The sequence below is a fragment of the Symphalangus syndactylus genome, chromosome 5, assembly GCF_028878055.3.
Source record: "Symphalangus syndactylus isolate Jambi chromosome 5, NHGRI_mSymSyn1-v2.1_pri, whole genome shotgun sequence".
NCBI lineage: Eukaryota > Metazoa > Chordata > Mammalia > Primates > Hylobatidae > Symphalangus > Symphalangus syndactylus.
In genome coordinates this window covers 41,272,581-41,300,458 of record NC_072427.2, presented here as the reverse complement: position 1 = coordinate 41,300,458, position 27,878 = coordinate 41,272,581, and the positions used below count along the sequence as shown (strand labels likewise).

Sequence of the window (27,878 nt, the reverse complement as noted above, 5' to 3'; positions counted from 1 at the left end):
CCCAAAGTGCTGGGATTACAAGTGTGAGCCACCGCTCCCAGCTTTCTTTTCTTTCCTTCCTTCCCTCCCGCCTTCCTCTCTCTCTCCTTCCTTCCTCTCTTTTTTCTTTCTTTCCTTCCTTCTTTTTCTTTTTTTTCTTTCTTTCCTTTTTTCCTTCCTTCCCTCCCGCCTTCCTCTCTCTTTCCTCCCTTCCTCTCTCTTTCTTTTCTTTCTTTCCTTTTTTCCTTCCTTCCCTCCCGCCTTCCTCTCTCTTTCCTCCCTTCCTCTCTCTTTCTTTTCTTTTCTATTCTTTCTTTTTCTTGACCAGTGTGATAATATCAGCCTCAATTTTCTTCATTCCTCTAGATAAAGGATTCCAGGCCTAGGCATGAGGGAGAAGTGTACCTGCCTCTCCTTCCCCCTTGGCCTGGGAGCCCCAGGTTGCCCTTTTCCATGTAGGGCTGGAAGTGGCCTGGGAGACTGAGGGCTGGCAGAAGGCCGTGAAAGGGGAGCTTGGTCGCTGGCACAGCCGCTGCTATGGCAGCCAGAGCCGAAGAAGGTCACCATTGATCTCACATGCATTTAATTTTCCCTTTCTTGGCATGGGACAGGGTTGACCAGGAGAGCTAAGGGGGAGTATGTGTGTGTGAGGCGTGAGCGGTGCTGCAGCCTGCGATGCAGCCAGTTACTTTCTCTCTCTGGGCCTCAGTTTCTCCAATGTAAAATGAGGGCGCATGGTATAACTAAAATCCTTACTCTGCTGGTCCCTACACTCCCACTCTCCAGTAAGGCTGTCAGGGCTGCAAGCTCACCGCGGGATCGGGGGGATGGTCGACCCTCAGATACCGGAGGGATTGAGCAATGCCCAAGGAGAGCAAGAGAACACTGCGCTTGGAGACCCCTGAGAGCCAGGGGCGGGCCGCCCCCTAAAGGGACCCCGGAGTCCCGACTCTCGCTCCAGCTCTTCCTGTGACACCACCCTCCGGACAGTGACCCAAGCTCCAGGCCCGGCCCCGCCCAGAGGTTCCAGGGAGACCAGGCCATCGCCCACTGCCCGGCGTCGGGGAGGAAAGAGGAGGAGCCTCTGTGTGCCCACATCTCTGGCCGCCCAGGGCAGCTCCGCTCGGTCTCGCAACCCCAGCCCACTGGTTCAGGAGATCTCAAAGGCTCCACCGTCAGCGCCCCCAGCGCTCACTCTGTGCGCCCCACCCCAGCCCTGCCCGCGCGCCGCTCCCGCCACCCTCGCCTCAGTCTCTGGGCCGGAAGCCCCCTCCCCTCCCTCGCCGCAGCCCCCTCCTAGTCCCTCTCCCTCCGCCGGTGCAGGAAACTTTCTCCGCCCCGTCCCGCCCTCTTCCTCCAGTTGCATCTCCGCCCGGCTCCTCCGTCCAGTCTCCAACCCAGGCCCCGCCCCTCCCCACCCATTTCCCGCCCTGGGCCGGGCCCCCGGCCCCACCGCCCCCTCCCCGGCCCCGCCCCGGCCCCCGGAAGCCTCACCCCGCCCCCGGCCCCGCCCCCCCGAAGTTTCTTGGGCCCCCGGCAGCCGGCGGGACAGAACGCGGAGACTCGCCGCCCGGCCGGGCGTAGACGCGGTGGCAGAGCCCGCGCGGCGCTGGGAGCGAGCGGCGGAGCGGCGGGCCCTCGGCGGACTCGCCATGGAGGAGGAGGTGAGGGCGGGGCCCGGCAGGGCGTTGGGCTGGGGTCCTCGAGCCCCTCACGGGGATTGCGGTCCTGGGCTCAGGCCCTCGTTCCTGCCCGCCCCACTCCCGCCAGTCTCACCTCATGAAGAGCCTCGGCAAATGGGCAAGGGCGGGGGGCGGGATCCATATCGGGGACTTCGCAGACCGCGTCCTCCTTCATTCTCGCTGACTTTCTCACTAGTTGTGGGGCGTCGTGGTTGTTACTGTTCCCATTGGATTGACCAGGAGACTGAGACTCCAGCGAGTTTGATGACTTGCTGAAAGTGGCCTGGGTGACTGGGCTCGAACCCCGATTACCGTCGACTTCCCCGTACCGGCCAGGTCGGATCCTGACTGTGTGTGTGTGTGTGTGTGCGCGCGCGTGTGTGTGTGTTGGGGGGTTCCTGTCTCAAGGATGTGACCATGCTTTGGTGGCAGGAGGACTGGAGAAGTTGCTTTTTTCTCCCTTGTATAAGTCTCTATCTCCTTTTCCCCCACTCTCTCCCCGCTCCACATCCATCTGAGCAGCTGTAGGGAAGGAATCGGGAGTCAGGCCCACCTAGGGTCTGATCTTAGTCCCTGCCTTCCCCACCCGAGGGCTGGACCAGCTGTGTCCCTGGAGCCTCTTTCTAACCACTCAGAACACTCTTGGCCTGGGATTGGGTCTTGCCCCTGCCCCTGCCCTTTACTTGCAAACTCAGTTCTCCCAGCAGCCCCTTTATCTAAGGGTCCAGCACGCAGCAAGCACTTAATATATGCCTGTGGAATGATTAAGTTAAAAGGAGGGGCCTGTTGGGTCTAGAAGAAGGTGAATTTGTTTTTTATCCCCTGAGTGGGTCCTAGCTTCAGCCCCTCTCAGCCCAACGGAAGGGGCATGTCTTTGCCTCCTTGGATGGGGAGGAAAGATGAAGCTCTCTGCCTTGGGGGAACCCTGGCCAGCTGGGAAGCCCTGAGTGGACCGGACTGCCTGTGTCCCTTCAGTGCCCACCTCCCACTTTCCCAGGGCCATGGATAGGAGCAGCTAGTGGTCCGTCAGGGCTCCCTCTAGGCCAGGCCCTGCCTTTCTGTGGGATGGTAGATAAGTCACTTCCCCTCTCAGCCTTCATTTCCTCTTCTACAAAATATAGTGCCTGTCCTCCTCCTACTCTTGTCCTGACAGTGGCCCTTTCTCTCAGTAGGTGAAGGTAGGGGGCAAAGTCAGGCCTCTGTGATTTGCTGCGGTTTCTTTCTTGCTTTTGGGTGGGGCTGCCATCTGCCCGCCCCAGGCCCCTGCTGCAAGGGCTGGGCTCTCTGGCCAGGGCCCCTCCCCTGCTCCCAGAGGATGTGGGTCAGGATTACTCCATCTCCTGATCTGCTCTGGCCCCTAATTAAGGGAAGTTCTCCGGACACCTCCTGGGCCCAGCTCAGCTCTGTACACCCCTTGGTCCTGAATCTCTCACATTGCCACTTTCTTTTCTTTTTTTTTTTTTTTTTGAGATGGAGTTTTGCTCTTGTTGCCCAGGCTGGAGTGCAGTGGCGAGAAATTGGCTCACCGCAACCACCGCCTCCCAGGTTCAAGCAATTCTCCTGCCTCAGCCTCCTGAATAGCTGGGATTACAGGCATGCACCACCACGTCTGGCTAATTTTGTATTTTTAGTAGACGTGGGGTTTCTGCATGTTGGTCAGGCTGGTCTCAAACTCCTGACCTCAGGTGATCCGCCTGCCTTGGCCTCCCAAAATGTTGGGGTTACAGGCATGAACTATTGCCCCCAGCCTGTATTGCCACTTTCTGACTCCCAGATGCCCAGAGCTCTCTAAATACCTGGGCCATCTAAGTTCTTGTCCACTTTACCCAAGCCCCTGCAAGCCTCACCCCCACAGCAGGGGCTTCCTATCCCTACTCCCCCTTGGCATCCCTAACTCTGCTTTCCTCCCACTTCTCCCAGTAGCTTCCGCTTGTTGCACTAGGCCTCAGTGCCCATCTTTGTTTCTCTAAAACACCTTAGGTCATAGCCACATGCTCTGCCCCATGATCCCAGGCCATCTTCATCATCTCACTTTCACATGGCTGCTTTCAGCCCTACTGCTAGCTTTCAGCTTCCTCCCTGTGCCCGGCCACCCTGGGCTGAGGTCCCTCAGCCTCAGTGACCTCCTCTATGCAACAGGCTGGTAGCTCTTGTCAGGCTGAGGCTTGGGGAGGACGTGCTGGTCTGGGCACTGGGCATCTGCCCACCTGTGTGCTCCTGGCCTCGGTTCCTCATTTGTAAAAGGAAAAGGGTGGGTGATCGAGCAATGTGATGATGTATATGCAAAAGCTGAGAAAACTGCAAATATGAGTGGGGGTATTATTGCTGCCATTGGAGTAAGGGTGGAAATCCTGGACCTAGGCTTTCCCTTCTCTACTCTGGGGCTCTGTCCTCTGCCAGCAGTCATGCCTTTCCCGGGCTTCTAGGCTCTCCACTTGCCCTCACCATCTAGAGACAAGCAGGGCAGTGTCCTGTCCCAGTACTGTTTCTGTCCCATGGAGTAATCTCTTGCCCTTTCTGGGCTGTACTTTCTCTTTCTATAGTAAAGGGGTTGAGGGGGCAGGGGCTTTGATAACCTTTCGTGCCTTGCCTTCTCTGGACCAAGGCGTGTGTCTCTTCCCCTCCTCAGAGCCCTCCCCAAACCCTACCTTCTGCAGGGGTCTCCCAAACGAACCCCAAGCCCTTACCTCATCAGAGAGCTAGGACCGGTGCGTCCCTCTGGTTAAGTGCTATGTCTCTGCCAATAGGCTGGAGCCTCTCAAGCAGGAGATTACCCGCTCCCCACCAGACAGGGGCCTTATCTTAGGCAGGGTCTCTGTTACCCACCTCAGACTGGAAGTTGCCCTGGGGCAGAGCCTGTGCTTCCTCTCTCTCAATGCCTCAGCACAGGACTCTGACATGGTGGATTCTTAGTAGAGTTGGGTCAGAACATCACTGGGTTTAGTCAAAGAGCAAAGGTTGTCATAAGCTTCCTGGGATGTGAGGTGCCAACCAAGTTTCTTCTAGTCTCTGTCTCTCGTAATCTGTGTTGTGGTTCCATCTGTCCCCTTCTGCATACACAGTTGAGGTGACCTGGCTTCTTTTTTTTTTTTAATGAGTGATCCAAGGGAGGCAGGCTGGTGCCTAGGGATGCCTCAGGAGCTGCTCACAGTGGGCAGGAAAGGGCCTGGGTGAGGAGGGATGGGAGGGGAGAGGGCAAAACAGGAAGAACAGCGGTCAGCTGCTCAGTGAGGAGAGGAGACCGAGAAACTGGGCTGAGCAGGACAAAACCTCCCCTGTGAACCCTGCCAAGGGGAGGGCCCCTTATTAAAACTTACTGGGGCATAGCCAGGCCCCCTGGAGGGAGGGGGTCTGAGGGGCAGGGAAGGGGGCTGGGTGGAGGCAACTAGGACTCTGGCCTCCAGCCAGGCCTCCCCTGGGTGGCTGTTCCTGTGGCTGGGCTGTGGTTCACACCATCTGTAGCCCTTCAGTTGTCCCCTCCTCCATACCAAAGTGCTGTTTCGCCTAGTCCTGCCCTGGTCCCATTCATTCTTCAAGAAGCTGGACTTGCTTCTGTAGGTAATCCAGTCACGGTATTGTCTGGGCTACACCAGCCCAGAAGTGACAGTGATCTAGGCACAAGTTCCAGCCATGGCCCTAGGGAGCTTCCAGAGGGTAGAAAGTTTTCAGGAGAGGTCACGAGTGGAGAGAGTTTAGAAAGGGGTGTGAGATCCCACGGGGTGGTGGGTGGGTCCCCTGAAAGCAAGAGGCAAGCTTGGAGCTCAGAGGTGGGTGGCTGGGCAACAGCTTCACACTCCACAGACCTCACTGCCTTGTTTAAGAGAAACCAAGGGTCTGCCCATCAGGTAGAAGGCCTGGCAGGGGCTGGTGGTGCTGTCCTTGCTGTTGTCGTTGCAGTAGGAGGGTTGTCAGTGTGAAATGTGGGGGTGGGGTTTCCCATTTCCCTGTTCTTCGCTTCTAGCCCTGGGCCTGTTATAGCGTGCAGGGCTCACTGAAGTAGTGTTAGGGCCCTGGGGGTGTCAGTGGTGATGTGGGGAATGGGAGTTGAGTGCATGATGAAATGGGAGAGCTTTTCCCTTCTTGTCAAAGGGTGCTGAAATCCCTCTTCTCCTGGACAGGGTGGTTCATAATCGGCCAGCCTTCTACTTCCTTGTTCCTATATCCGGGAAGACCTTTTTTTTTTTTTTTTGGAGACAGGGTCTCATCCTGTTAACCATACAAGAGTCCAGTGGTGCAATCTTGGCTCACCACAACCTCCGCCTTCCTGGCTCAAGCGATTCTCCTGCCTCAGCCTCCTGAGTAGCTGGGATTACAGGCGTGTGCCACTACCGCCCGGCTATTTTTTGTATTTTTAGTAGAGATGGGGTTTCACCATGTTGGCCAGGCTGATCTCAAACTCCTGACCTCAAATGATCTGCCCGTTTCGGCCCAAAGTGCTGGGATTACAGGCATGAGCCACCATGCCTGTAGAAGAAGACCCTGGGAAGATCATTTGGACCTCCCCACTTCCCCATTTCTCTTGCCATCTACAAGTTAGGGAGAGACCCCAAGGTGGGACCTCACATTCCTGGAGCTCCTGGAGATCTGAGGCCAGCAGCTATAGACCAGAAAGGGCTTCTTCTGACTTGGGAACTGGGCCCAGAGAGAGGGTCCCTGAGAGCCAGAGAGGATGGCAGTGACAATAGTAACAATAATGACGCTGCTGTTTACTAGGTTTAGGGCATCCTGGGAACTGCTCTATGTACTTTGTCTTTATTCAGCAACAAATGTTTATTGAGCACTTACTATGTGCCAGTCACTGTCTAGGAACTGAGGGTACAGGAGTGAATAAAACAAAAATCCCGCCCTCGTGGAGTTGGATTCCTTACAACTTCTGCTGTTAGTAGCTGCATTTCACAGATGAAGAAACTGAGGCTCAGAGAGCTTAAGTGGTTTGCTTCAGTCTGCATGACTGCAGCTTCTAAGCCCAGATTCCCCACCGCTAGAATGTGCAGTTCAAAAAGGGGTGGGGGCCCACAGTGAGAACCAGGCTGGGGTTCCCCTGCCATGACAGAGACCAGGGAAGCCAGGTCTTCCCAGCTCCTGACAGTGCACCACGCTTACATCTGTCTGGGCTTGTTCTTCCAAAGGCAGCCGTGGCCACAGGATATCCCTGGGGAGAGGCACACCGCTTTTAACTGGGGCCCATTTTTTGAATTTTATGTAAATGATAACGTAGTCAAAATTAGTCCATGCTAATTTCCTTCCAGCAGCCTCTAGATTCTGACACATTCTTGATCCCCTCTCCTCCACCCCCCACTTCACACTCACGACTCTGGGTACCTATCAGTGAAGCAAAGTGGTTAGCAAAGGGTGTGTATTTTTATTTTCATTTCACAGGTACCTCTTGAGCACCCATTATGTGTAAAAGAACAGGGCTGGGTGCTGGAGACCCAAAAGTGGATCTGACCCCAACCTCATTTGGTAGGCATGTACCTGGCACCCAGCAACCCAAGCAGGCAATCAATGAGGCACAAGATGTCAGTGGCTGGCCCCAAGGCTCCAGGGTGTCTACCCAAGTCCAGGAGAAGGGCTTGAATTTGACTCCTGTGCCAGCCTGTGGTCAGAGTCCTTGGAACCCTCACCAGATGTGGTGGCCACCCTAAGGTCCTTGCCTGGAGTGGGGAGGAAGGGAGAGGAGCCTCTTGCTTTGGGTGGGAAGCAGGAGGGGCTACAGAGTGGGTTCTCTAGAAGCATAGCGGTAAGAGGCAGATTGCCACCCAGCCTGCCTGTCCTTCCAGTCTTTGTTCTGGGTGGCCTTCCTGGGCCACCCCAACCTGAACTGGGTCCCCCACTGTCCTCTCGCTGCCCTTTGTGTGTTTCCTCTATAGCATTTCACACAGGTTAATGGGTATGCCTGGGTATTTATTTATTCAGCTCCTATTTTCCCCCACTGTGAGCTCTGAGGACAGAGACTGCCTTACTTTTATTCTCCTGTGATATTGTAAGCACTCTGTACATTTGTTGACTGATTGAATGAACACATGGAGGCAGAATGGTGGAGTGGGAAAAACGTGGGGTCAGAGAGACCTGCTTTGAATTCTGGCTCTGTCCTCTAGCCGTGGTTTGCCACTCTGTCGAGTCATCTCTCCATTCTGAGCTTTAGTTTGCTATGACATGTGGATAATGAGGCTACCATCTTGGAGGGGAGTTGTAAGAGTGAAATGACACTATGTGTATCAAATGTTATACAGTGGCTCAGAGTAAAGTGGCTGCTGCTATTATTGCTGTTATTAGCTCTGATCCTGGGTTAGGAATATCTGCATTGGGGGTTGTGGGGAAGCTCACATAGGATGATGTCATTAGGTACTTAGCATAGGGACACATCCCTTGTGTGACCTGTGAACCTGTGACCTGTGACCCCATGGTAGCCACCCTCATGGTATGAACTGGTGCTGTATTACAGGGTGTGAAGGAAGCCGGTGAGAAGCCTCGGGGAGCACAGATGGTGGACAAGGCTGGCTGGATCAAGAAGAGCAGTGGGGGCCTCCTGGGTTTCTGGAAAGACCGATATCTGCTCCTCTGCCAGGCCCAGCTGCTGGTCTATGAGAATGAGGTGAGGACCTGCTTGGCCCTGAGGTTGGGGGTTCTGGGACAGGGGCAAAGTGAGGGCATTCAAGTTAGTAGGAGGACCCTGGGTCTGGGGCCAGAAGACCTGCTCCACTTTTGCCATGCTGTGCAACCTTCAGCGAGTACCTAATCCTCTCTGACAAATCTAGGGTTTCTAGATAAGAGTTCTTTTCTTTTAATTTAATTCTTTTTTTTTTTTTTTTTTTTTTTTTTTGGAGATGGAGTCTTGCTCTGTTACCAGGCTGGAGTGCAGTGGCGGGATCTCGTATTACCGCAACCTCTGCCTCCTGGTTCAAGCAATTCCCCTGTCTCAGCCTCCTGAGTAGCTGGGACTATAGGCATGCATGCCACCATGCCCAGCTATTTTTTGTTTTTGAGACAGAGTCTCGCTCTGTAGCCCAGGCTGGAGTGCAGTGGCGCGATCTCAGCTCACTGTAACCTCCGTCTCCTGGGTCCTGGTTCAAGCAATTGTCCTGCCTCAGCCTCTGGAGTAGCTGGGATTACAGGCACGTGCCACCATGCCCAGCTAATTTTTTGTATTTTAGTAGAGACAGGCCAGGAGAGTCTCAATATCTTGACCTCGTGATCCACCCACCTCGGCCTCCCAAAGTGCTGGAATTATAGGTGTGAGCCACCACGCCTGGCCCTCTTTTTTTTTTTTTTTTTTGAGATGGAGTTTCACTCTTGTTGCCCAGGCTGGAGTGCAATGGCACGATCTCAGCTCACTGCAACTGCCGCCTCCCAGGTTCAAGCAATTCTCCTGCCTCAGCCTCCCAAGTAGCTGGGATCACATGCGTCAGCCACCATACCCGGCTAATTTTGTATTTTTAGTAGAGACAGGGTTTCACCCTGTTGGCCAGGCTGGTCTCGAACTCCTGACCTCAGGTGATCCACTCGCCTCCGCCTCCCAAAGTGCTGGGATTACAGGCATGAGCCACCGCACCCAGCCGAGAGTTCTTTGAACTGTATGTGCATCTAGTGTGCAAGTCTTTTCCTGTCCCTGGGCAAGGTTCCGTGTGAGTGAATGTTGTAGAAAACTGAAGCCTGCTCCATTCAGCAGTGGTAGTAGAAATAATTAGCAGGCCGGGTGTGGTGGTTTACACCTATAATCTCAGCACTTTGGGAGGCCGAGGCAGGCAGATCACCTGAGGTCAGGAGTTCGAGACCAGCCTGACCAACATGGAGGAACCCCATGTCTACTAAAAACACAAAATTAACCGGGTGTAGTGGTGCATGTCCGTAATGCCAGCTACTCGGGAGGCTGAGACAGGAGAATCACTTGAACCTGGGAGGTGGAGGTTGCAGTGAGCCGAGATCACGCCATTGCACTCCAGCCTGGGCAACAAGAGCAAAACTCCATCTCAAAAAAACAAAAAAGAAATAATAAGTAGCACTCATACTTGTTTGGAGATATGCTCTTACATATCTCCCTGTGACAAATCACAATAGTCCCATGAGAGTGGTCATCATGTTAGATTTTACAGAAGAGGATACTGAGGCTCAGGGTGACAAGATGACTGTTCAGCATCTCCCAGTGAATGGAAGAGTTAGGTCTAGAAGCAAGTCCAGCATGCTTTCTACCAAGAGACACCAGCAAGTAAACTCCAAAACTTATTTTTGTTAGAAAATCTCTAAAATATGTTAAATATTCTCTGCTTTCTTCAACAGAAGATTCTGGCCTAAATAAAATCTTTCCCTGGTGGCTCAGTGTCATCACCTGTCAGACCCACCTGCAGAGTGGGTTCTCTAGATGCATAGGGGTAGAGAGGCATATTGCCTCTCTGTTTTGAACTGGCAGGAGGCTGTACTTCTCAGCTTTTCTTTCTTTCTTTTTTTTTTTTTTTTTTTTTTTGAGACGGAGTCTCACTCTGTCACCTAGGCTGGAGTGCAGTGGCGCGATCTCGGCTCACTGTAAGCTCCGCCTCCTGGGTTCACGCCATTCTCCTGCCTCAGCCTCTCCGAGTAGCTGGGACTACAGGTGCCCGCCACCACGCCCGGCTAATTTTTTGTATTTTTAGTAGAGACGGGGTTTCACCATGGTCTTGATCTCCTGACCTCGTGATCCGCCCGCCTCAGCCTCCCAAAGTGCTGGGATTACAAGTGTGAGCCACCGCACCCGGCCACTTCTTAGCTTTTCTTTCTCCTTTAACATCAAGCTGCTGGTTGCAACTTCTGCTGTCCTTGTGCCTCTAGTAGCCCTCACTTCTTCCCACTTCAGATGCTTGTTCCCCTTCTGATTTCAGCAGGCTTGGGATTTGGACAACCAAGGACGCTAAGCTTGCATGTTAACTAAGAGTCAGTTAAGATGTAGGTGAAGACTTGAGGAAGAAAAGTGGTTTTTCCTTGTAGATGCTGTTTGTATGCTGTGGTTGAGGCTATCAGAGGGCCCATCCACTGAAAACAGGGTAGCAATATATGCCTTTGACAGATGAAATACCTGGAGAGGAATTGGCCTGGGGGCAGAAGGGGGAGCCTGCCTCTTCCTCATCCACCTCTCCCAGCCTGCCTCAGGCTATCTTGGCAAATTCACAGTTGTCCCAGGACAAGAAAGATTAGGCAACCTGGATCCAAAGTGTTTAAAGGAGCTACCTGGAGAAGCACCTTGTCTGACCTACCTGAGTTGGTGGCTCTTGGAGTTTGTTTGGATGTCAAAGAAGCATTGGGAAGAGGGCAAGGGAATGAGGGCACGTAGACAGCACCCCCAGATGTTCTCTACTGCTGCTCCCACCAAAATAGGACGTGCCACAGTTGAGAATGATGCAGCAGGGGGACCTTTTTTCCAATAAAGGGGGTTGTCACAGCTTCTTCCAGTGCCAGCTGCCGTGAGATTTAAGTGACAGGCTTCAGCTGTCAGCCTGTCAGGTACTGTCAGACTTGTCCTAAACTGCCTCTCTGCATCTGGCCACAGCTGGGAAGCAGGAAGGATTTCACATCTCCCAAACATGAAAAATCTAAATCACGCTTTTTTTTCCTTTTTTGAAAAAGATTGCTATTAAAAATGTAAATGCAATTTCAAGAACTTAGCACTTAGGGGTGGGGGAGCTTGGCCCTGGAGTAGGAATTGAGAAATGCTTATTAGCTCAATTCCTCTTTCTGATGTAAGGAACTAGGCGAATGCGAATGGCACTTGGCTGTTTCTTTGCTGTCAGAGAGGCTGACATTCCAAAGATGCTTCCCTCACCCATTGCCTGCTGGTTTATCTGTTTTTCTGAGCTACAGAAGAGCTGGGATGATTCAGCATCTTGGGGTGGGGTGGAGAGGAGACCCAGGACAGGCAGCTGTTGGGAGCTCAATGGTGGAGGTGGATGGACTTTTTGTTCCTAGGCAGAGGAGGGTGTATTTGGGCCAGTGGTGGTCCAGTTAGTGGAGGCCTGTGGACATGGGGCAAGTAAGCTGCTCTCTCTCAAGCAAGGATTCTTCCCTGGGCAGTTTCCCTGCTCCAGATTCCCGGGGAGGAGGAGACTTCCTGAGTTCTCAATCTGGACCAGGCACTCAGAAAACTGGTCCTATATATGTTCTGCTTGAGGGCTGCTTCTTGTAGGGTGCAGTTGGGGGGAACAGAAGGATGAGCAGATAGATACACAGAGAATGGGGTAGAGAAAGATGGCCAAGCGGGGAGTCAGGACTGTGTTTTCCCATGGCACGACTCGGCTCCTAGCACCTCGTAGGGTGTCTGCATCTTGCAGGTGCTTTGTAGATGTTTGCATCCCCCTGGCAGTAATTGATGGGATGGAGAGCACTCAAGTTCAGGGGTTCATGGTTGGGGTCAGGGGAGTTTCTCAGAGCAAGAGGATTTTTCTGGTCCATCTGTTTAGTTGAGGAATCTGGAAGGTATTTAGTTGAGGAATCTGGAGGTTAGAGATTGGAAAGGGATGTATGGATGGAAGCAAAAATGAGAAAAGATACTTGATTTAACCTGGTTGGGAGAGATAAGGCAACCTTGGCCATCTCTTCCCCTTTCTCTGAGGGGCTGACGAGTCGATTAGTGGTTATCCACATTAGATGTACAGTCACCTGCTTTAAAAAATCCTGAGGTCTGGACCTTGCCCCCCAAGAGATTGTGGTATAATTGGTCTGGGATGTCACCTGGGCATTGGGGTTTTTAAAAGCTCCCAGGTGCCACCAAGGCTGAGAACCTCTGATGTAGAGCAGTGGTTCTTTTTTCTTGAGAAGGAGTCGCCCTCTGTCACCCAGGCTGGAGTGCAGTGGTGCTATCTTGGCTCTCTGCAGCCTCCGCTTCCTGGGTTCAAGCGATTCTCCTGCCTCAGCCTCCTTAGTAGCTGGGACCACAGGCTTACGCCACCATGCCCAGCTAATTTTTGTATTTTTAGTAGAGACAGGGTTTCATTATGTTGGCCAGGCTGGTAGCAGTGGTTCTTAACCATTTGCATCCAGGCCAGGGGTGGTGGCTCATGCTTGTAATCCCAACTCTTTGGGAGGCTGAGGCAGGTGGATCACTTGAGGTCAAGAGTTTGAGACCAGCCTGGCCAACATGGTGAAACCCCATCTCTACAAAAATTAGCCGGGCGTGGTGGTAGGCACCTGTAATCCCAGCTACTCGGGGGGCTGAGGCCGGAGAATCACAGGAATCCAGGAGGCAGAGGTTGCAGTGAGCCAATACCATGCCACTGCACTCCAGCCTGAGCGACAGAGCGAGACTCTGTCTCAAAAAAACAAAAAACAAACAAAAAAACATTCACATCCATCAAAATCCCTGGGGGCTAGTTAGAACGCAGATTGCCAGGCCCACTCCCCTAGGTTTATGATTGAGTGGAGATGAGGCCTGGGAGTTTGCATTTCTTTTTCTTTCTTTCTTTTTTTTTTTTTTTGAGAGAGAGTCTCGCTGTGTTGCCCAGGCTGGAGTGCAGTGGAGCGATCTCGGCTCACTGCAAGCTCCACCTCCTGGGTTCACGCCATTCTCCTGCCTCAGCCTCCTGAGTAGCTGGGACTACAGGTGCCCGCCACCACGCCCAGCTAATTTTGTTTTGTATTTTTTTTTTAGTAGAGGCAGGGTTTCACTGTGTTGGCCAGGATGGTCTCGATCTCCTGACCTCGTGATCTGCCCGCCTCGGCCTCCCAAAGTGCTGGGATTATAGGTGTGAGCCACCGTGCCCAGCCAGGAGTTTGCATTTCTAACAAGCTCTCAGGTGGTGCTAATGCTGCTGGCCCAGGTCCCACCCTTGGGGGACCCCTCGTGCAGAGCAACCTACTGCCTGTGACTGGAAGGAGTGTGCTATGCTGGAAAGGGCCCTGGCCTGGGAGTCAGAGGCTGTGGTTTGAGTTGGAGCCCTGCCCCTTATATTTGGGTCTGTGTGCCTAGGGCAAATCCCTTCACCTCCAGGCCTCATTCTTTCCTTCTCTAAAATGAGGCAGATACGGGGCTGCAGGCTTTCAGGGTTATTGTGAGGTTCAGAGACTCAAGGATGCAGAAGTGCTCACTAAGTGTCAGGTTTCTTCTGTTAAACATCAGCAAGGGTTTCCTTAACTTTTTGGCCAGTCCCAGGGTGGCGTACCCTCTCCTGCCGAAGGATCTGCTTCTGCTTCCGTGGACTCTCCTGGATGAGAGAGTGCCACACCCAGGAAGTTGTTCCAGTTGGGTCTTCCCTGGAAGAGGACCAGTTGACCACCATTGAGGGAGGAGCTTTTCCCAGGCAGCTTGCTGGACAGGCACCTGATGGGTGGAGCCTGTGGAGAAAACACTGAAATGTCAGGAGTGGTAGGCAGGAAGACAGCCTGGCTAGTGTCCAGAGATGGCCGGGAAGAGGCTGGGCACTGTTCTGGCCACTGGCCCTTCTAATGATGAGGCCTTCGAGTGGTGGGGTGGGGATGGGATGCGCTTGAAGGAGCCCATGCCTCTTGCTTGTATGTAGCCTGCAGCCTTGGATGAGGTGCTGCTCTCCCAAGCCAGGGCTCCGCAGGGGGTGATTCTGAGTGAGGAACACAATTCAGGATGGCTGTGCTGAAGGCAGGGCATGTATCCCCAAATTTGCCTTGTTCACACTTCCCTCTGGCTCTTCCTGGAAAGTCGTTGTTGTTCCCCGTCCCCATCCCACTCCCTGCCTGCCATTTTGTGGCATCCTGCGTTCTTCTTCTGGCCGTCTCTTCCACAGATCTCTGCCTGGCCTCTGGGCATGGCTGGACCCCAGACAGCCTTTTCTTATCCTCTCTAGCTTCCCCTCTGTTTCCTCCTCTGGCCTTAGGCACATACGCGCCTCTAGGCTATGTGCCTGTCTCCCATCTGGATGGGGAGCCTCGTGGGCATCCCTCCAGCCAGCATGCACTTGCCAGGGTCTGGACACCACATCTTGGTGACTGATTGGCAGCCTGAGGTCCTCCCTCTGACCAAGTGATGTCCTCACTGAGTGGGATCAGGGTCTGGGACATGAGTAGTTGAGGGTGGTGGTGGGTCTGACTGTCACCAGCTCATGTCCCTTCTGTCTCCCTCCCCAGGATGATCAGAAGTGTGTGGAGACCGTGGAGCTGGGCAGCTATGAGAAGTGCCAGGACCTTCGTGCCCTCCTCAAGCGGAAACACCGCTTTATCCTGCTGCGATCCCCAGGGAACAAGGTAGGGAGATGCCTGCTGCTGCCCCATCTCCCTCTAGGCCAGAGTCGGCTTGGAAGGCCTAAGCAGGTTTAAGGCAGGCCGGGCCCCTTGAAAAAGCCTGTTTTCTGTTGCGTGTGGCTGAGGCTCAGCTCTAGCAGCCACCATAGGTCAGACCTTTGCTCATTTTGTCTCGGAGTCTTCCAAGCCCCCAGTTGATAAGAGATGCACTTAGGGCTCTGTTGAGAGGGCTCTGCTCCCCTCTTCCTCTTGCAGGCCCAGGGTCTTCATCCCAGGCTGTAGTTGGAAAGTAGCCTTTGGGAGGTGGGGCACTTGGCTGTACCCCAGACCCTGGGGGAGGCCTGGGGCTGAGGCAGGAGAGCTGTGGTTGAGGCCTCCACCCTGCCAGGCCTCAACACCCTGATGTAGCCTGGGGCAGAGAGGGAGGGTGCGGCCTCCCTTCATCCCAGGCCTTTGTGGGTGGGCCCACCCTGGACTCAGGACTAGGAGGCCTGCAGCCCCCCGGCTTTCCTCCGCTTGCACTTTCCTTTCTTGGCTGTAGCTGGGGAAGGTCCTTGGCTTGAGAGAGTCTTTCCCTGGGACATGCTGTGTGTGCAGATGAAGTTTGCTGTTTGCACCACATTTCTCTGGCGGGGAGTCTGGTGGGTGTTGACACATGGTGTAGCTTCACAGATGTCAGGAGCGAGTTCAGATTTGAGGCTGGCATGCACAGCACCTCTCGCCAGCTTGCATCCATCTGCGGCTGGGCCATTCCTTGCCTTGTCCTCTACATGTCATGTGGAGCCTCGCAGAATAGGGCTGAGTCACAGAGGCTGGGGGTTGGGGAGCAAGTCTGGTCTGGGCCTGCTGGAGGCCATTCTGTGTCTCCCCCAGCTTTAGGGGATAGGAGCCCAGTCCTCTGCAGACCCTGAAGACCACAATGCTTTACTCATTGACCCTTTGTCCTACTGTGCAGGGGGTGTGGGCACAGAAGCAACCAAGATAGCAGTGGAGGGGGCTGTGGAGCTGTGACACTGGGGAGCTGGAAGTGTGTCCCAGGGTAGGGGCTGGTATAATTATGGTGCTGTGCGGGCTCATGGGACGGGGCCCAGGTTTCACTTGACATCTACTGCTTAGGGCTCTTTGAGGACAAAAAGAGTCACATTTTAATCTTTTCAAGGCCTGAAGCCCCTACCCTGTCCTGGAGACCCGCTTCCTTCCTGAGTGGGCGCTGTATATGTGGATGTGTGTTTGAGAGAGATGAGATGTGAAGTATGTTCTGTGTCAAGATCTGCCACCTGTGTGTCTGGCCCTTGTGTGTATCTTTTTTTTATGCAGGTGAGTGCTCACCTGGCCGTGTGTCTGTCTAGGTGTGTGTCTTAGTGTGCTATGTGGATGTGGGGTGGAGGGGGACCTAGCCTCTCTGGCCTCTGCCTGTGCTGTTCTGTGGGCCATCTCTTCCCCAGCTCTGAGAATCAGCTGGTGATGGACTAGGTGGGCTTGGCTCAGCTCAGGGTGGGACATCACCTTCAGAGAAGCCTGTTTGTGCAGCTGTGTTCTCAGCTGCTTCAGCCAACACCCTCCCTGCCAGCCCCCAACCCTGCAAGAATTTAGGCTGGCTCTGAGAACAGGACAATTAACTGGGAGATGGGGCTGTGGAGCAAGTGGTGGGTGCTGCAGATGAGACGGTGCATCCTGGTTCCAGCTCAAGGGCCCCTGACCCTCCCCACCCCAGGAGCTCACACAGATTGGGGCTCTCCAGAGGTCAGTTGGTGGACCTGGCCCAGGGCACCACATTCCCACATCCTCTCACCCTCCTTTCTCAGCAGCCTGGGTGTTCCCCATCCTCAGTGAGGCCTCCAGCCAGCCAGGAGGTCACATGACCCTGGCTGTCTGGTCCTGAGGCCGCCTTTTTTCCCCTCTAATCAAATAAACAAAGACTCCAATGTCTTACATGCCCCTCTCCCCCTGCTTCTTCAGCCCCACACCCCTGCCCATGAGGTCACAGGCAGACGCTGCCAGGAAGCAGGGTGGCCACTGCTGGGCCTTGCTGCCCTGCTGGTCTCAGCCAGCTTGGCCCTTTCCTCTTTCCTGCCTCCTCTCTTCCCCTCCCACTTTTTTCCTCTCTGCCATTTTGTCCTTCCCCTTTTCCCAGGCCTTGTGGGCCTAGTCTGTGGCCAGTCCTGTTAGCATCTAAGCTCCTAGCAGTGCCTGTGTCCCTGGAAGTTCTCAGGGCAGGGACCTGTACAGCCTGTGGCCCTTCAGGATGGCTTGAGGGGAGAGGCACAGCCTCTTGGTATTCTTATTTTATTTTATTTATTTTTTTTGAGACGGAGTCTGGCTCTGTCGCCCAGGCTGGCGTGCAGTGGCGCGATGTCGGCTCACTGCAAGCTCCGCCTCCCGGGTTTACGCCATATTCCCGCCTCAGCCTCCCAAATAGCTGGGACTACAGGCGACTGCCACCGCGCCCGGCCGATTTTTTTGTATTTTTAGTAGAGACAGGGTTTCACTGTGTTAGCCAGGATGGTCTCGATCTCCTGACCTCGTGATCCGCCCGCCTCGGCCTCCCAAAGTGCTGGGATTACAGGCGTGAGCCACCGCACCCAGCCGGTATTCTTATTTTTTGAGACAGGATCTCACTCTGTCACCCAGGCTGGAGTGTAGTGGCATTATCTCAGCTTGCTGCAACCTCTGCCTCCTAGGCTCAGGTGATCCTCCCACCTCAGCTTCTGAGTAGCCGGGACTACAGTCACGTACCATCATGCCCGGCTAATTTTCATATTTTTTGTAGAGATGGGGTCTCGCTATGTTGCCCAGGCTGGTAACTTCTTGGTATTCTAATTGTTTCTATTCTGGTCATCCTTGTGGAATGCCTGGCTCGCTCAGCCAGATACAGGGTTCCTTAGGAGGGTGGAGCTGGGTCCTGTTTAACCTTGTCTTCCTTCTCCTGTGGGAGCCTTTTGGCTTGCACAGTAGGTCTTCTCTGAGACCATTTCTGCTTCTCACAAGGGAGCAGAAGAGACCCGAGGCAGCCTGCCTCAATTGGGCTGGGCCAGTGGGGAAGGTGCTGCAGTTTGGGCTGGGTCCAGTGGTTCTGTTCTTGTCCCTTTGAGGTCCAGAGTAATGCAGCGAGTAGAACTTGGTAATCTGACTTCTAGGCCTGCTCTTCTCTGGCCTCCTCTTATTCCATTGGCTCCTGAGTTCAGCTGTACACTTCTCAAGCTCCCTGGATGCTAAATCCTGCACCATGCAGGGGTCACACCAGCTCTGAGCCTGTGAACAGGAGGAGCAACTGGGTAGAAGGGCTGGCCCCAGACTCCCTTTCTAGCAGGTCCCATCACAGAGTTGGGTGGCCTTAGCGACCCCAGATGCAGTGTGGTGTGTCTCTGAGCCCCAGCAGCCCTGATGGTTGAGCTGAGGTAGTTGCCAAGGTGCCCTGGGGTTTCTGACTTAACTGAAGATCTGCTTCCAGGATCAAATTTACCCTGGTCATGCAAATGAGCATTTGGCTGTGCCTGGCGTGGTGGGGGTGGGACCCAGGGCCCTGCATGAGGAGGAGGCAGTGGCAGCCAGGAGGAAATTATATAATGAGAATGCTGAGGGGGCCAGGCTGACCTCGGTGTTACATAACTGGAGAGTGGAGGGAGGGGAGGTACTGTCTAACACCAGAGCAGGGGATGGGCAAGCTGGCAACTGCCAACAAAGAACTAGGTTATCTTGAGGTCAGAGAGTAGGCAGTGGTCCAAAAACGGTGAGGGAAGGAAACTTGGGCCGGTTCATTAATTTTTTGGCTCAGTCATTCAAGAACTATTTACTGAGCACCTACTATGTGCCAGTCCCTGCTTTTAATCATGTTTAATTTCCTCATCATTGCTTGGTAGTAGGCAGTGTTATCCCATCTTATAGATGAGGAAACGAACTGTTTTGTCCAGAGGGAAGGCAATGGTGCTAATTCCTATTACTGAGTATTCACTCTGCCTAGCTTCAGATTTAGTACTTTAGATATACCTTTTTTTCCCCAATTAAAAAAAAAAACCTGTGGTCAAAAAAAATTTACCATCTTTTCCAGTTTGAAATTGCACAATTCAGTGGCATTAAATACATTCATGGTGTTGTACAGCTATCACCACCATCCATCACATAACTCTCCATCGTGTAAAACTAAAACTCTATGCCCATTAAATAATAATGCCCCATTGCCCCTCTCCCCAGCCCCTGGCAACCACCACTCTCCTTTCTGTCTCTATGATTTTGACAACTCTAGGTACCTCATATAGGTGGAATTGTACAGTTTTTGTCTTTTTGTGTCCAGCTTATTTCACTTAGCACAATGTTTTCAAGGTTCATCCCTGTTGTAGCATGTGTCAGATTTTTCTTCCTTTTTAAGGCTGGCTGATAATCCATTGTACGTATGGACCACATTTTGCTTATCCATTCATCTGTCAGTGGACACTGAGGTTTGGCTGTTGTGAACAGTGCTATGAGCATGGGTGTACAAATTGGATACATCATTTCAAAAATGATCTTCATGGCTCCATGAGGCAGGTTCTGGTGGTATTCTCTTTTACAGGTGAAGAAACTGAGGCCTGAGGTCAGACACCTGTAAGTGGTGGACTGTCCCGCTCAGAGGCTCTACTGCCGTGTCCACTGCATGAGGCAGCCCCTCAGTTTCCGTGGCCTCACTCCTTCCTCTCATTTCCTGTCTGGCCATTGGGCTTGGCAGGGTCAGGGTTCTCTGAGCCGCCCTCTGATTCTAACAGGAGCTCAGAGCTCCTACCTGAATTGGGAAAGGACTCATGGGTGGTGTGGGGTAGGTTTGAATGTAGACTGGGGCTATTCCTACTTTTCAGAGTAAACGGAAGCCCAGAGCCCAGGCAGCTGGCCTGGGGGAGTCCCATCGAGCTGGACCAGATCCGGGCTCTTTCCACAAGGCCAGGCTGATTCGAATCCAGACCCAGCTGCATGCTGGTGGGCAGTAGGGAGGGCTTCTCTGTGAGATCTTTCCCTTTCCTTGCGCAAAGCCCCAGTGTCATACTTACTGTGGGGTCATTTTGGTTTGACTTTGAGATCTAGGTTAGGAAGCCTCCTTAAGATGCCAAATGTGAGCTTTGTTAAACATCTGCCATCTACTCCATCCATCTTGCCCACAGGTCAGCGACATCAAATTCCAGGCACCTACCGGGGAGGAGAAGGAATCCTGGATCAAAGCCCTCAATGAAGGGATTAACCGAGGCAAAAACAAGGCTTTTGATGAGGTGCGATGCAGTCTGTGGACAGCTCTGTGTCTCCTTTCTCACTGTGTGTGATCTAGGAGAGGACCCTGCCCCTCGTCACCCCACACTACCCCTTGATTATGTCGCTGCTATGGGGCATTGTTGTTACCTTCTGTAGTCCTCACTACAGCCCCTCATAGTAGGTGGTGCTGTCCTTGTTTTACAGATGAAATGGAGGCCTAAGGAAATTAAGTAACTTGTCTTAAAGTGGAAAGCAGATTAGTGGTGGGCTGGAACTAGACTGGTGGCAGCATGCATCCTTTCTAAGCCTGGCCTCAGCTGGAGGCAGCAGGTGGGCACAGGCCAGAGAGCGCTGCAGAGTGAGCTGACAGCTCCCTTTTCAGTTTGCCCAAGTCCAGGGCAGGCTGGCTCTCAGCTCTGGGCCTCCCTCTCTGTCTGCAATGACCATTCAGCCCTGCAGACCTCAGCCCCTGTGTGGCAACAGTAGCCACAATCTGGCTTGGGGCAGGCAGAGCATCCCATGGGGCCAGGATCTCCTAGGAAGATTTGTCTTTGACATCATGGATCTTTGGTTATTTGGGCTAAAATGGACCTGGGGGCCATCTACAGCGATGCCTTGGATTATGTCAAGGAGCAAATCTTCCCAAGCAAGTCCCCTCTTAATACCCAGGTTCCCCAACTCCCAGCCCATAGCTCCTATGTCGTGTCCTGTGTTACATGTCCTGCTCAGCCCTTCACTACCTAGGGGAAAAGTATCCCCGTTCCGTGGGAGAGGGATGATGGGACATATCATAGATATTGGGGGAGGCCATAGGAGCCATGGGCTGGGCCTCAGCCCGCAGTTCGCTCCTCCACTGAGGGACAGAGACAGCTGGAGTCACACGTGGGCCTGAGCCCCCACTCCCCATCATAGGGCCAGGCTGCTCCAGGGTTCTGAGTCTGGACCTCCCATGTGACTCTTACTCTGAGGCTTCCCAGCCAATCTTGACCCCTTCTATTACCCTCAGATAGAAGATGCTGCCCTCTAGGCTCCCAGGCTCAAGTGGCAGAGGCCCTGCTCTCTGCCTGGGCTCTGCCCAGGGGTCCTGGGAGGGTGGCAGAGGCCAGGGCAGACCTTTTCCAGAAACCAGGTACCAGGGGAGCGTAGGCTGCTTTCTACCTTCTCTCGTAGCTAAGCCCCAAAGCCACCTCAGGGCTGCTTATATATTTGTGATATACTCAGGGACAAGGGCCGATGGCCCATATTGGGGCAGGAAAACTGAGGCAAATGCCAGCTGCAGAGAGGGAGAGCCTCAGACTTTGCAAGAGACCCCAGGGGCATCGCAGAGTCAGAGAAGCAGAGGCCAGGGCAGGGAGATGCCCAGAGAGGGCAGTGGTGGGGCACTGACCCTGCGTCTGAGCCAGATCCACCCTGGGTACTTCCCACACTCCCCAAGGCTTGGCAGGGGCTGATCTGGTTCCCCCTCCCTCCAGGTAAAGGTGGACAAGAGCTGTGCCCTGGAGCATGTGACACGGGACCGGGTGCGAGGGGGCCAGCGGCGCCGGCCACCAACGAGAGTCCACCTGAAGGAGGTAGGGCCTTGCCCAGTGTGGATGTTGGGGTTAGTTGAGCCTAGGACCTCAGCTCCTCTGGGCGGCAGCCAGGCTTGGGGCCACATTTTTCCTGAGGACACCTGGAGCTGGGGCTTCCTGAGGAGTAGACAGGAAGTGACAGGGCACCTGTGTTACACGTGCTCAGGGTGTGGATGTCCTTGAGCCTGTAGCCTTTTCCATTTGTTCAATCCACACACAAATGTTGAATCTGTCCTTAGCCAGAGTTGGTGCCAGAGGGAAACTGAAGCCCGTGAGGCCAGTCCCTGCCCCTCAGAGCTCAGCTTCCAGCTGAAAAATAAGCCTGTCCCACAGACTGCTCCAAGCAGAGCTGAGTCTGATTTTTGTGCGGAGGAAGGAAGGCTCTAGGAGGTCACGGCAGGAGGGACCACAAGGAGCCACTGGTATTTTAGCTGACCCTTGAAGGATGGGAGGCGTTCACTTGGCGGACTTGGAGTCAGGGGATTCTCTGTGGAGGGAGTGCTGTGAGCCAAGGCATGGCGGGAGGGTTTGAGGTGTGTGGAGCAGCTCCATTTGCCTGGGAGATTGGTCTGAGAAGGGGGTTGTGGGGAGGAAATTGTGGAGGCCTTGGATGAAGAAGCTGGGGACAGGAAGGGAGAGTGTGTTTCAGAGGTCAGTTTGAGGCTCTGGGTAGGATGGCTTGGGTTGAGAGAGGGAAAGGCAGGGGCCAGGAAGGAGGTGGGGGAGGCGGCTTTCCGGGTCCCTGGAGGGGATGAAGAGGAAGAGGTTGATGGGAGGATATTAGGAAGCAAGAGCCACCTGGGCTTGTGATTGAGTCCAGGGATTGGACCAAGGGAAGGTTGTCTGAGGTTCCCCAAGCCTGGAGACTGGAAGCATGGAGGCCCTGGGCACAGGGGATTTGGAGAGGGTATGGGCAAGGGGGAGGGGGGAAGGGAGGAGCCTCTTTTAGACCAGTGGAGCTAATGCTGCAGGGGAGGGTTTTGGAGGCCAGGAAAGAACCTCAGCAAGTGCTACATTTAGGGACTGGAGGGAGGTCAGCCAGCAGGGAGCCAAGAAAGAGGAAGCCAGAGGCAAGTGCCACATCTGGAGAGAGATGGGCACAAGACCTGGTGGGCATCAGCCAGGTTGGCAGCCGCAAGTCACAAGGGCAGGACCAAGGACAAGGCAGGCGGTGCCATTTACAACATATTTTCTTTTTTTTTTTTTTTTTTTTTTTTTTTGAGATTGAGTCTCGCTCTGTCGCCTAGGCTGGAGTGCAGTGGTGCAATCTCAGCTCACTGCAACCTCCGCCTTCCGGGTTCAAGAAGTTCTCTGCCTCAGCCTCCCGAGTAACTGGGATTACAGGCGCCCTCCACCACCCCTGGCTAATTTTTGTATTTTTAGTAGAGATGAGGTTTCACCATCTTGGCCAGGCTGGTCTTGAACTCCTGACCTCGTGATCTGCCCACCTGGGCCTCCCAAAGTGCTGGGATTACAGGCGTGAGCCACCGCGCCCGGCTTTGCAGCATATTTTCTAAAAGGAGTCGATTTAGGGCTGTCCCGGGGTGCAGAGCTGGGTTTGCCAGAGGGAGGGACCCAAGGTCACGGGAGGTTTGTTTTTGAGTTGTGGCAGCCTGTGCCTGTCTGTCAGCTGAGGGATAGGATCCTGCAGAGAGAGCACTGAGGTGGCCACAGAGAAAAGGAATGCCTGACGGGGGCCGGAGACGGGTGTGGGGAGGGCCAGCCTTGGAGGGAGGGGCCCTCTGCACAGAAGAGTTCAGGGAGGCAGCTGTGTGTGTGTGTGTGTGTGTGTATGGTGTGTTAGGGGTGACTTTCTGGTGGTCCCCAGTGCCTGATAGAATGTGTCAGCCAGATCCTGTGTATGTATAAAAGGGAGTGAGAGCAACAAAGGGAAATGGGCGTGGTGGCATATGCCTGTGGTCCCAGCTACTCTGGAGGCTGCAGTGAGCTGTGACCGTGCCACTGCACTCAGCTTGGGTGACAGTGCGAGACTCCCCCCTGCTTTTTTTTTTTTTTTTTTTTGAGACGGAGCTAAGCTCTTGTTGCCCAGGCTAGAGTGCAATGGTATGATCTCGGCTCACCGCAACCTCCGCTTCCCGGGTTCAAGCGATTCTCCTGCCTCAGCCTCCCGAGTAGCTGGGATTACAGGCATGTGGCACCACGCCCGGCTAATTTTGTATTTTTAGTAGAGACAGGGTTTCTCCATGTTGGTCAGGCTGGTCTCGAACTCCCGACCTCAGGTGATCAGCCTGCCTCGTCCTCCCAGAGTGCTGGGATTACAGGCGTGAGCCACTGCACCCAACCAACCCCATCTCTTAAGAAAAATAAGGTGGCAGGGGAGAGTAAGGATCCCAGCCAGGACCCCCACCATCTGAGGGACCTTGGGAAAGGCCTCCTGCCCAGCCCTGCTGGGGCCTCTGAGGCTCTCTGGGAGGGTCTCATGACTGTGGGACTGCTGGATATCCCTATTGGTCCCTGGAGCCTGGTGGGGGTGGGTAGCTGCCTTCTGGTGCAGCTGTTCTCTGGCAGTCAGCTGTGGTCTGGGACCACATCTGATGACACGAGGAGAATGGGCACAAGCTGCCGAGCAGCTGGACAGACAAAGGCTGGAGAGAAGCTGGCAGACGGAACAGAGGTCTCCAGGAAGGGCAAGCAGAAGTCAGTGAGCTTGAGACGAACTGGAAGAAGTATGTTTGAGTCCTGGTCCTGTCTCTGACTAACCAACTGGTTGTGGGGACCCTGGGTATGGTGATGGGTAGGTGGGTTGCAGAGAAGGGAACTTCTGAAGGCCATACAGCTAGGTAGGGGTTAGATACAGGGCTGGAACTCTGTCCCCTGCCACCCAGGCTAGTATAGTCCAGTCCAGGTCCAGTATCCCAGAAACCAGCCTGGGGCTCCAAGAGGACCCTGGCTGTGACTTTCCTGGCCTGTGATTCCAAAACAGGGAATTCTTTGGTGGTGAGGGAAAGGAGAGGAAGATTCATTAAGAAATCACTTTAGCTTCTAATCAAGTAGCCACAGAAGCCAGGACAGAGGGAGGCTGGGAAGCTGGGGGCCTGGACAACCTGGATGGGAGAGGGTAAGAACTCATGTCAGTGGGCACACCTGACCCAATGGCTCGTCAGCCAAGATGACGCCCATATACCATCCCCCCACCAGGTGGCCAGCGCAGCTTCTGACGGGCTTCTGCGCCTGGATCTTGATGTTCCGGACAGTGGGCCACCAGTGTTTGCCCCCAGCAATCATGTCAGTGAAGCCCAACCTCGGGAGACACCCCGGCCCCTCATGCCTCCTACCAAGCCTTTCCTAGCACCTGAGACCACCAGCCCTGGTGACAGGGTGGAGACCCCTGTCGGGGAGAGAGCCCCAACCCCTGCCTCAGCAACCTCTGAGGTCTCCCCTGAGAGCCAAGAGGACTCAGAGACCCCAGCAGAGGAGGACAGTGGCTCTGAGCAGCCTCCCAACAGTGTCCTGCCTGACAAACTGAAGGTGAGCTGGGAGAACCCCAGCCCCCAGGAGCCCCCTGCTGCAAAGAGTGCAGAACCATCCCAGGCACCCTGTTCTGAGACTTCTGAGGCTGCCCCCAGGGAGGGTGGGAAGCCCCCTACACCTCCACCCAAGATCTTATCAGAGAAACTGAAAGCCTGCATGGGTGAGATGCAGGCTTCTGGGCCACCTGCTCCAGGCACAGCGCAGGTCTCAGTGAATGGCATGGATGACAGTCCTGAGCCTGCCAAGCCCTCTCAGGCTGAGGGTACCCCAGGAACTCCCCCAAAGGATGCAACAACATCCACAGCACTGCCCCCCTGGGACCTGCCACCTCAGTTCCATCCCCGCTGCTCCTCCCTTGGGGACTTGCTTGGGGAAGGCCCCCGGCGTCCCTTGCAGCCCAGGGAACGACTATATCGGGCCCAGCTGGAGGTGAAGGTGGCATCGGAACAGACGGAGAAACTGTTGAACAAGGTGCTGGGCAGTGAGCCGGCCTCTGTTAGCGCCGAAACATTGCTCAGCCAGGCTGTGGAGCAGCTGAGGCAGGCCACCCAGGTCCTGCAGGAAATGAGAGATTTGGGAGAGCTGAGCCAGGAAGCACCTGGGCTAAGGGAGAAGCGGAAGGAGCTGGTGACCCTCTACAGGAGAAGTGCACCCTAGGGCCTGCTGGGCCAGAGGCAGCATCCCTCCTGGCCATCCATCAAGTCCATCAAGGCCCAGCCCTGCTGAGAAATGTGGTTCTGCTTCTACAGCAATGGCTACAGGAGGGCCACTGGGCATGTCAGGGTTTGGCCATGACCCGAAGAGACTCCTGGCGTCCTTCCTACTCTGCTCTGGCCAGTGGTGCCAGGTGCCACCCAGGGCTACCGCCTGGCTATCTGGCCTGGCCTCTGGGCTGGGGCTGGGAGCACACATGCTGAGACCTATATGTTTGTGTGGTTGTTCCAAACTGCCCCAGGGCTTTAGGGGTGGCACTTGGGGTTTCTGGGAATGACATCTCTGTTCCCCATCCCCAGTAGTTTACATTCCTGACTTCTGAATAGAGCACTGCTGAGCCCCCTGCAGCTCCCATCTCCAGCTATTCCTAGGCAAAGAGCCTCATGGCTAAGGCAGCCTCAAAGCTAGCCCCCCTCCCACCTATTCTGAGTAGCTGCAGAGGCCTTGGGTCCAGGCTGTAGGTTCATCCCTCAGTTGGGGGGAACGTAGGACCCAGCTGGAGCCTCCTGAAGGAGATGAGAGACCTCTTTGTGAGGAGGACATTAGCTGTGTGGCCTCTCTCTCTTTGGCCCTGTTTCCTTTTTTGCAAAACAAGGACATTTTCTGCAGCCCCTTCCTCTCAGGTGAGCTGTGATTGGAGGGCTTAGGTCTGGAGGATTCAAGAGTGGAAGAGGAACTTAAGGTGTCCTCTAGTCTAGTCTCTGCCCCTGGATAGTATCCAGCCTCGTATATTTCTGAAGAGGTGAATCCCAGAGTGGCCCTGATGTCCACATTAGAAAAACTTACTTGTAATGATCATGTCAGCCTTCAGAAGAGAATCCCCACCAACTTCTGTGCCTCCTCAGATGGGGATTTATCTGGGTCTCTGTGGTTCCTTCTCAGCCGAAACAGGTCCAGTATCCCAGTCATTTCTTCAAATGCTGATAGAGGTATGTTGGAATCTGAAGCCACTTCCCCGCCTTCAAGCCCCAGATGGGCTGCTCTCCTGTAACTTTCTAGGAGAAGAGACATTTTCTTCTTTCCCTTTCCTGGTCCATCCCTGCACCCTGGTCCTCTCCCAGCCTCTCCCCGACATCGTCCCTGACTCTAGGGGCACATCCAGTCTCCATCGTGCTGCAGCTGCTGGACTGAGGGCAGAGCCTGTAGGTGCAGAGGCCCTGGCTCCCGAGGTCCAGCCACTCTCCCTGGGGCCTGTGGGGTGAGAGCAGCTTCCGATGGGACCTGCCCAGATTTCTGCGTGTGCACTTTTGTTTACTGAAAGAGAGAAAGGGAGGGTCACAGCAACATGGCCTGGCCTTTCTGCCCCGTTCCCCGACCCCACTGAGGCCTGCTGCATAGGTCAATGCCTTCATTATTGTACTGTCACTTTGTTCTTGAGGTAGTAGTCAAGGATCAGGAGGGGCAAATGTCCTCTCGGCTGCATGGGGCAGGAGCAGAGGTGAGCAGCAGTGCACTGGTTCGGGAGCCCCCATCAGCCTCCTTGCGCAAACTGGACCCCCATGCCACAGTCTGCCTTTCCCTCCATCTGCCCCCAGGACAAGAGCAAGAAGGACATCAGGTGCCCAGTCATGTGATCCCCTGCCATCTTCCCTCAGGAACAGCCTTCCCCCACCAGCAGCCATGGCTGACTGGGGCTTTAGCCAAGCCACCTACTGCCAGGAATTGGAGCCTCAGTTCCTCCTGTGTCAAGTAGCTAACTGCAGCAGCTGGACTGAGGGCAGAGTCTGTGGGTGCAGAGACCCTGCATATAGGTCACAGGTTTAGGCCCAGCTCCCCAGGCCCAGCCACTCTCCCTGGGGCCTGGTGGGTAGGCAAGTAGCTCTGGGGCCACCTCAAGTGACCAAATGCTATTAATTTCCATCCCTTAGCAGCCTGGGCCCTAGGCAGGAAGCTGGCTTCCAGGAGAGGAGTGAGAACGTGCAGGGCCTGCTTAGCTCACCTCCTTGAAGAAGGTGGCATTCCGTGCTTGCCTCCTTGAGGAGGGTGGCATTCTGTGTCTTCTGCTTATGAAGCGCCTTTCTTAAAGTTTGGCAATAAATCCATTTTTATGGAA

The 27,878-nt window shown here is 54.4% G+C and overlaps 1 protein-coding gene across 2 annotated transcripts; it reads left to right on the top strand.

Annotated features, from left to right (window-relative positions):
• Positions 1–1,502: 1,502 nt before the first annotated feature.
• PLEKHO2 (pleckstrin homology domain containing O2) lies at positions 1,503–27,878 on the top strand. 2 transcript variants are annotated; one of them, XM_055278137.2, is made up of 6 exons: positions 1,503–1,643; positions 8,107–8,256; positions 14,721–14,837; positions 19,964–20,068; positions 21,521–21,619; positions 24,779–27,878. In XM_055278137.2, the coding sequence occupies exons 1-6, from the start codon at positions 1,632–1,634 to the stop codon at positions 25,766–25,768; spliced, it is 1,473 nt and encodes a 490-aa protein (XP_055134112.1). In that variant the 5' UTR covers positions 1,503–1,631; the 3' UTR covers positions 25,769–27,878. The 2 variants fall into 2 exon arrangements, with proteins under 2 accessions (XP_055134112.1, XP_063495012.1); XM_063638942.1 differs by lacking the exon at positions 1,503–1,643 and adding an exon at positions 1,853–1,997.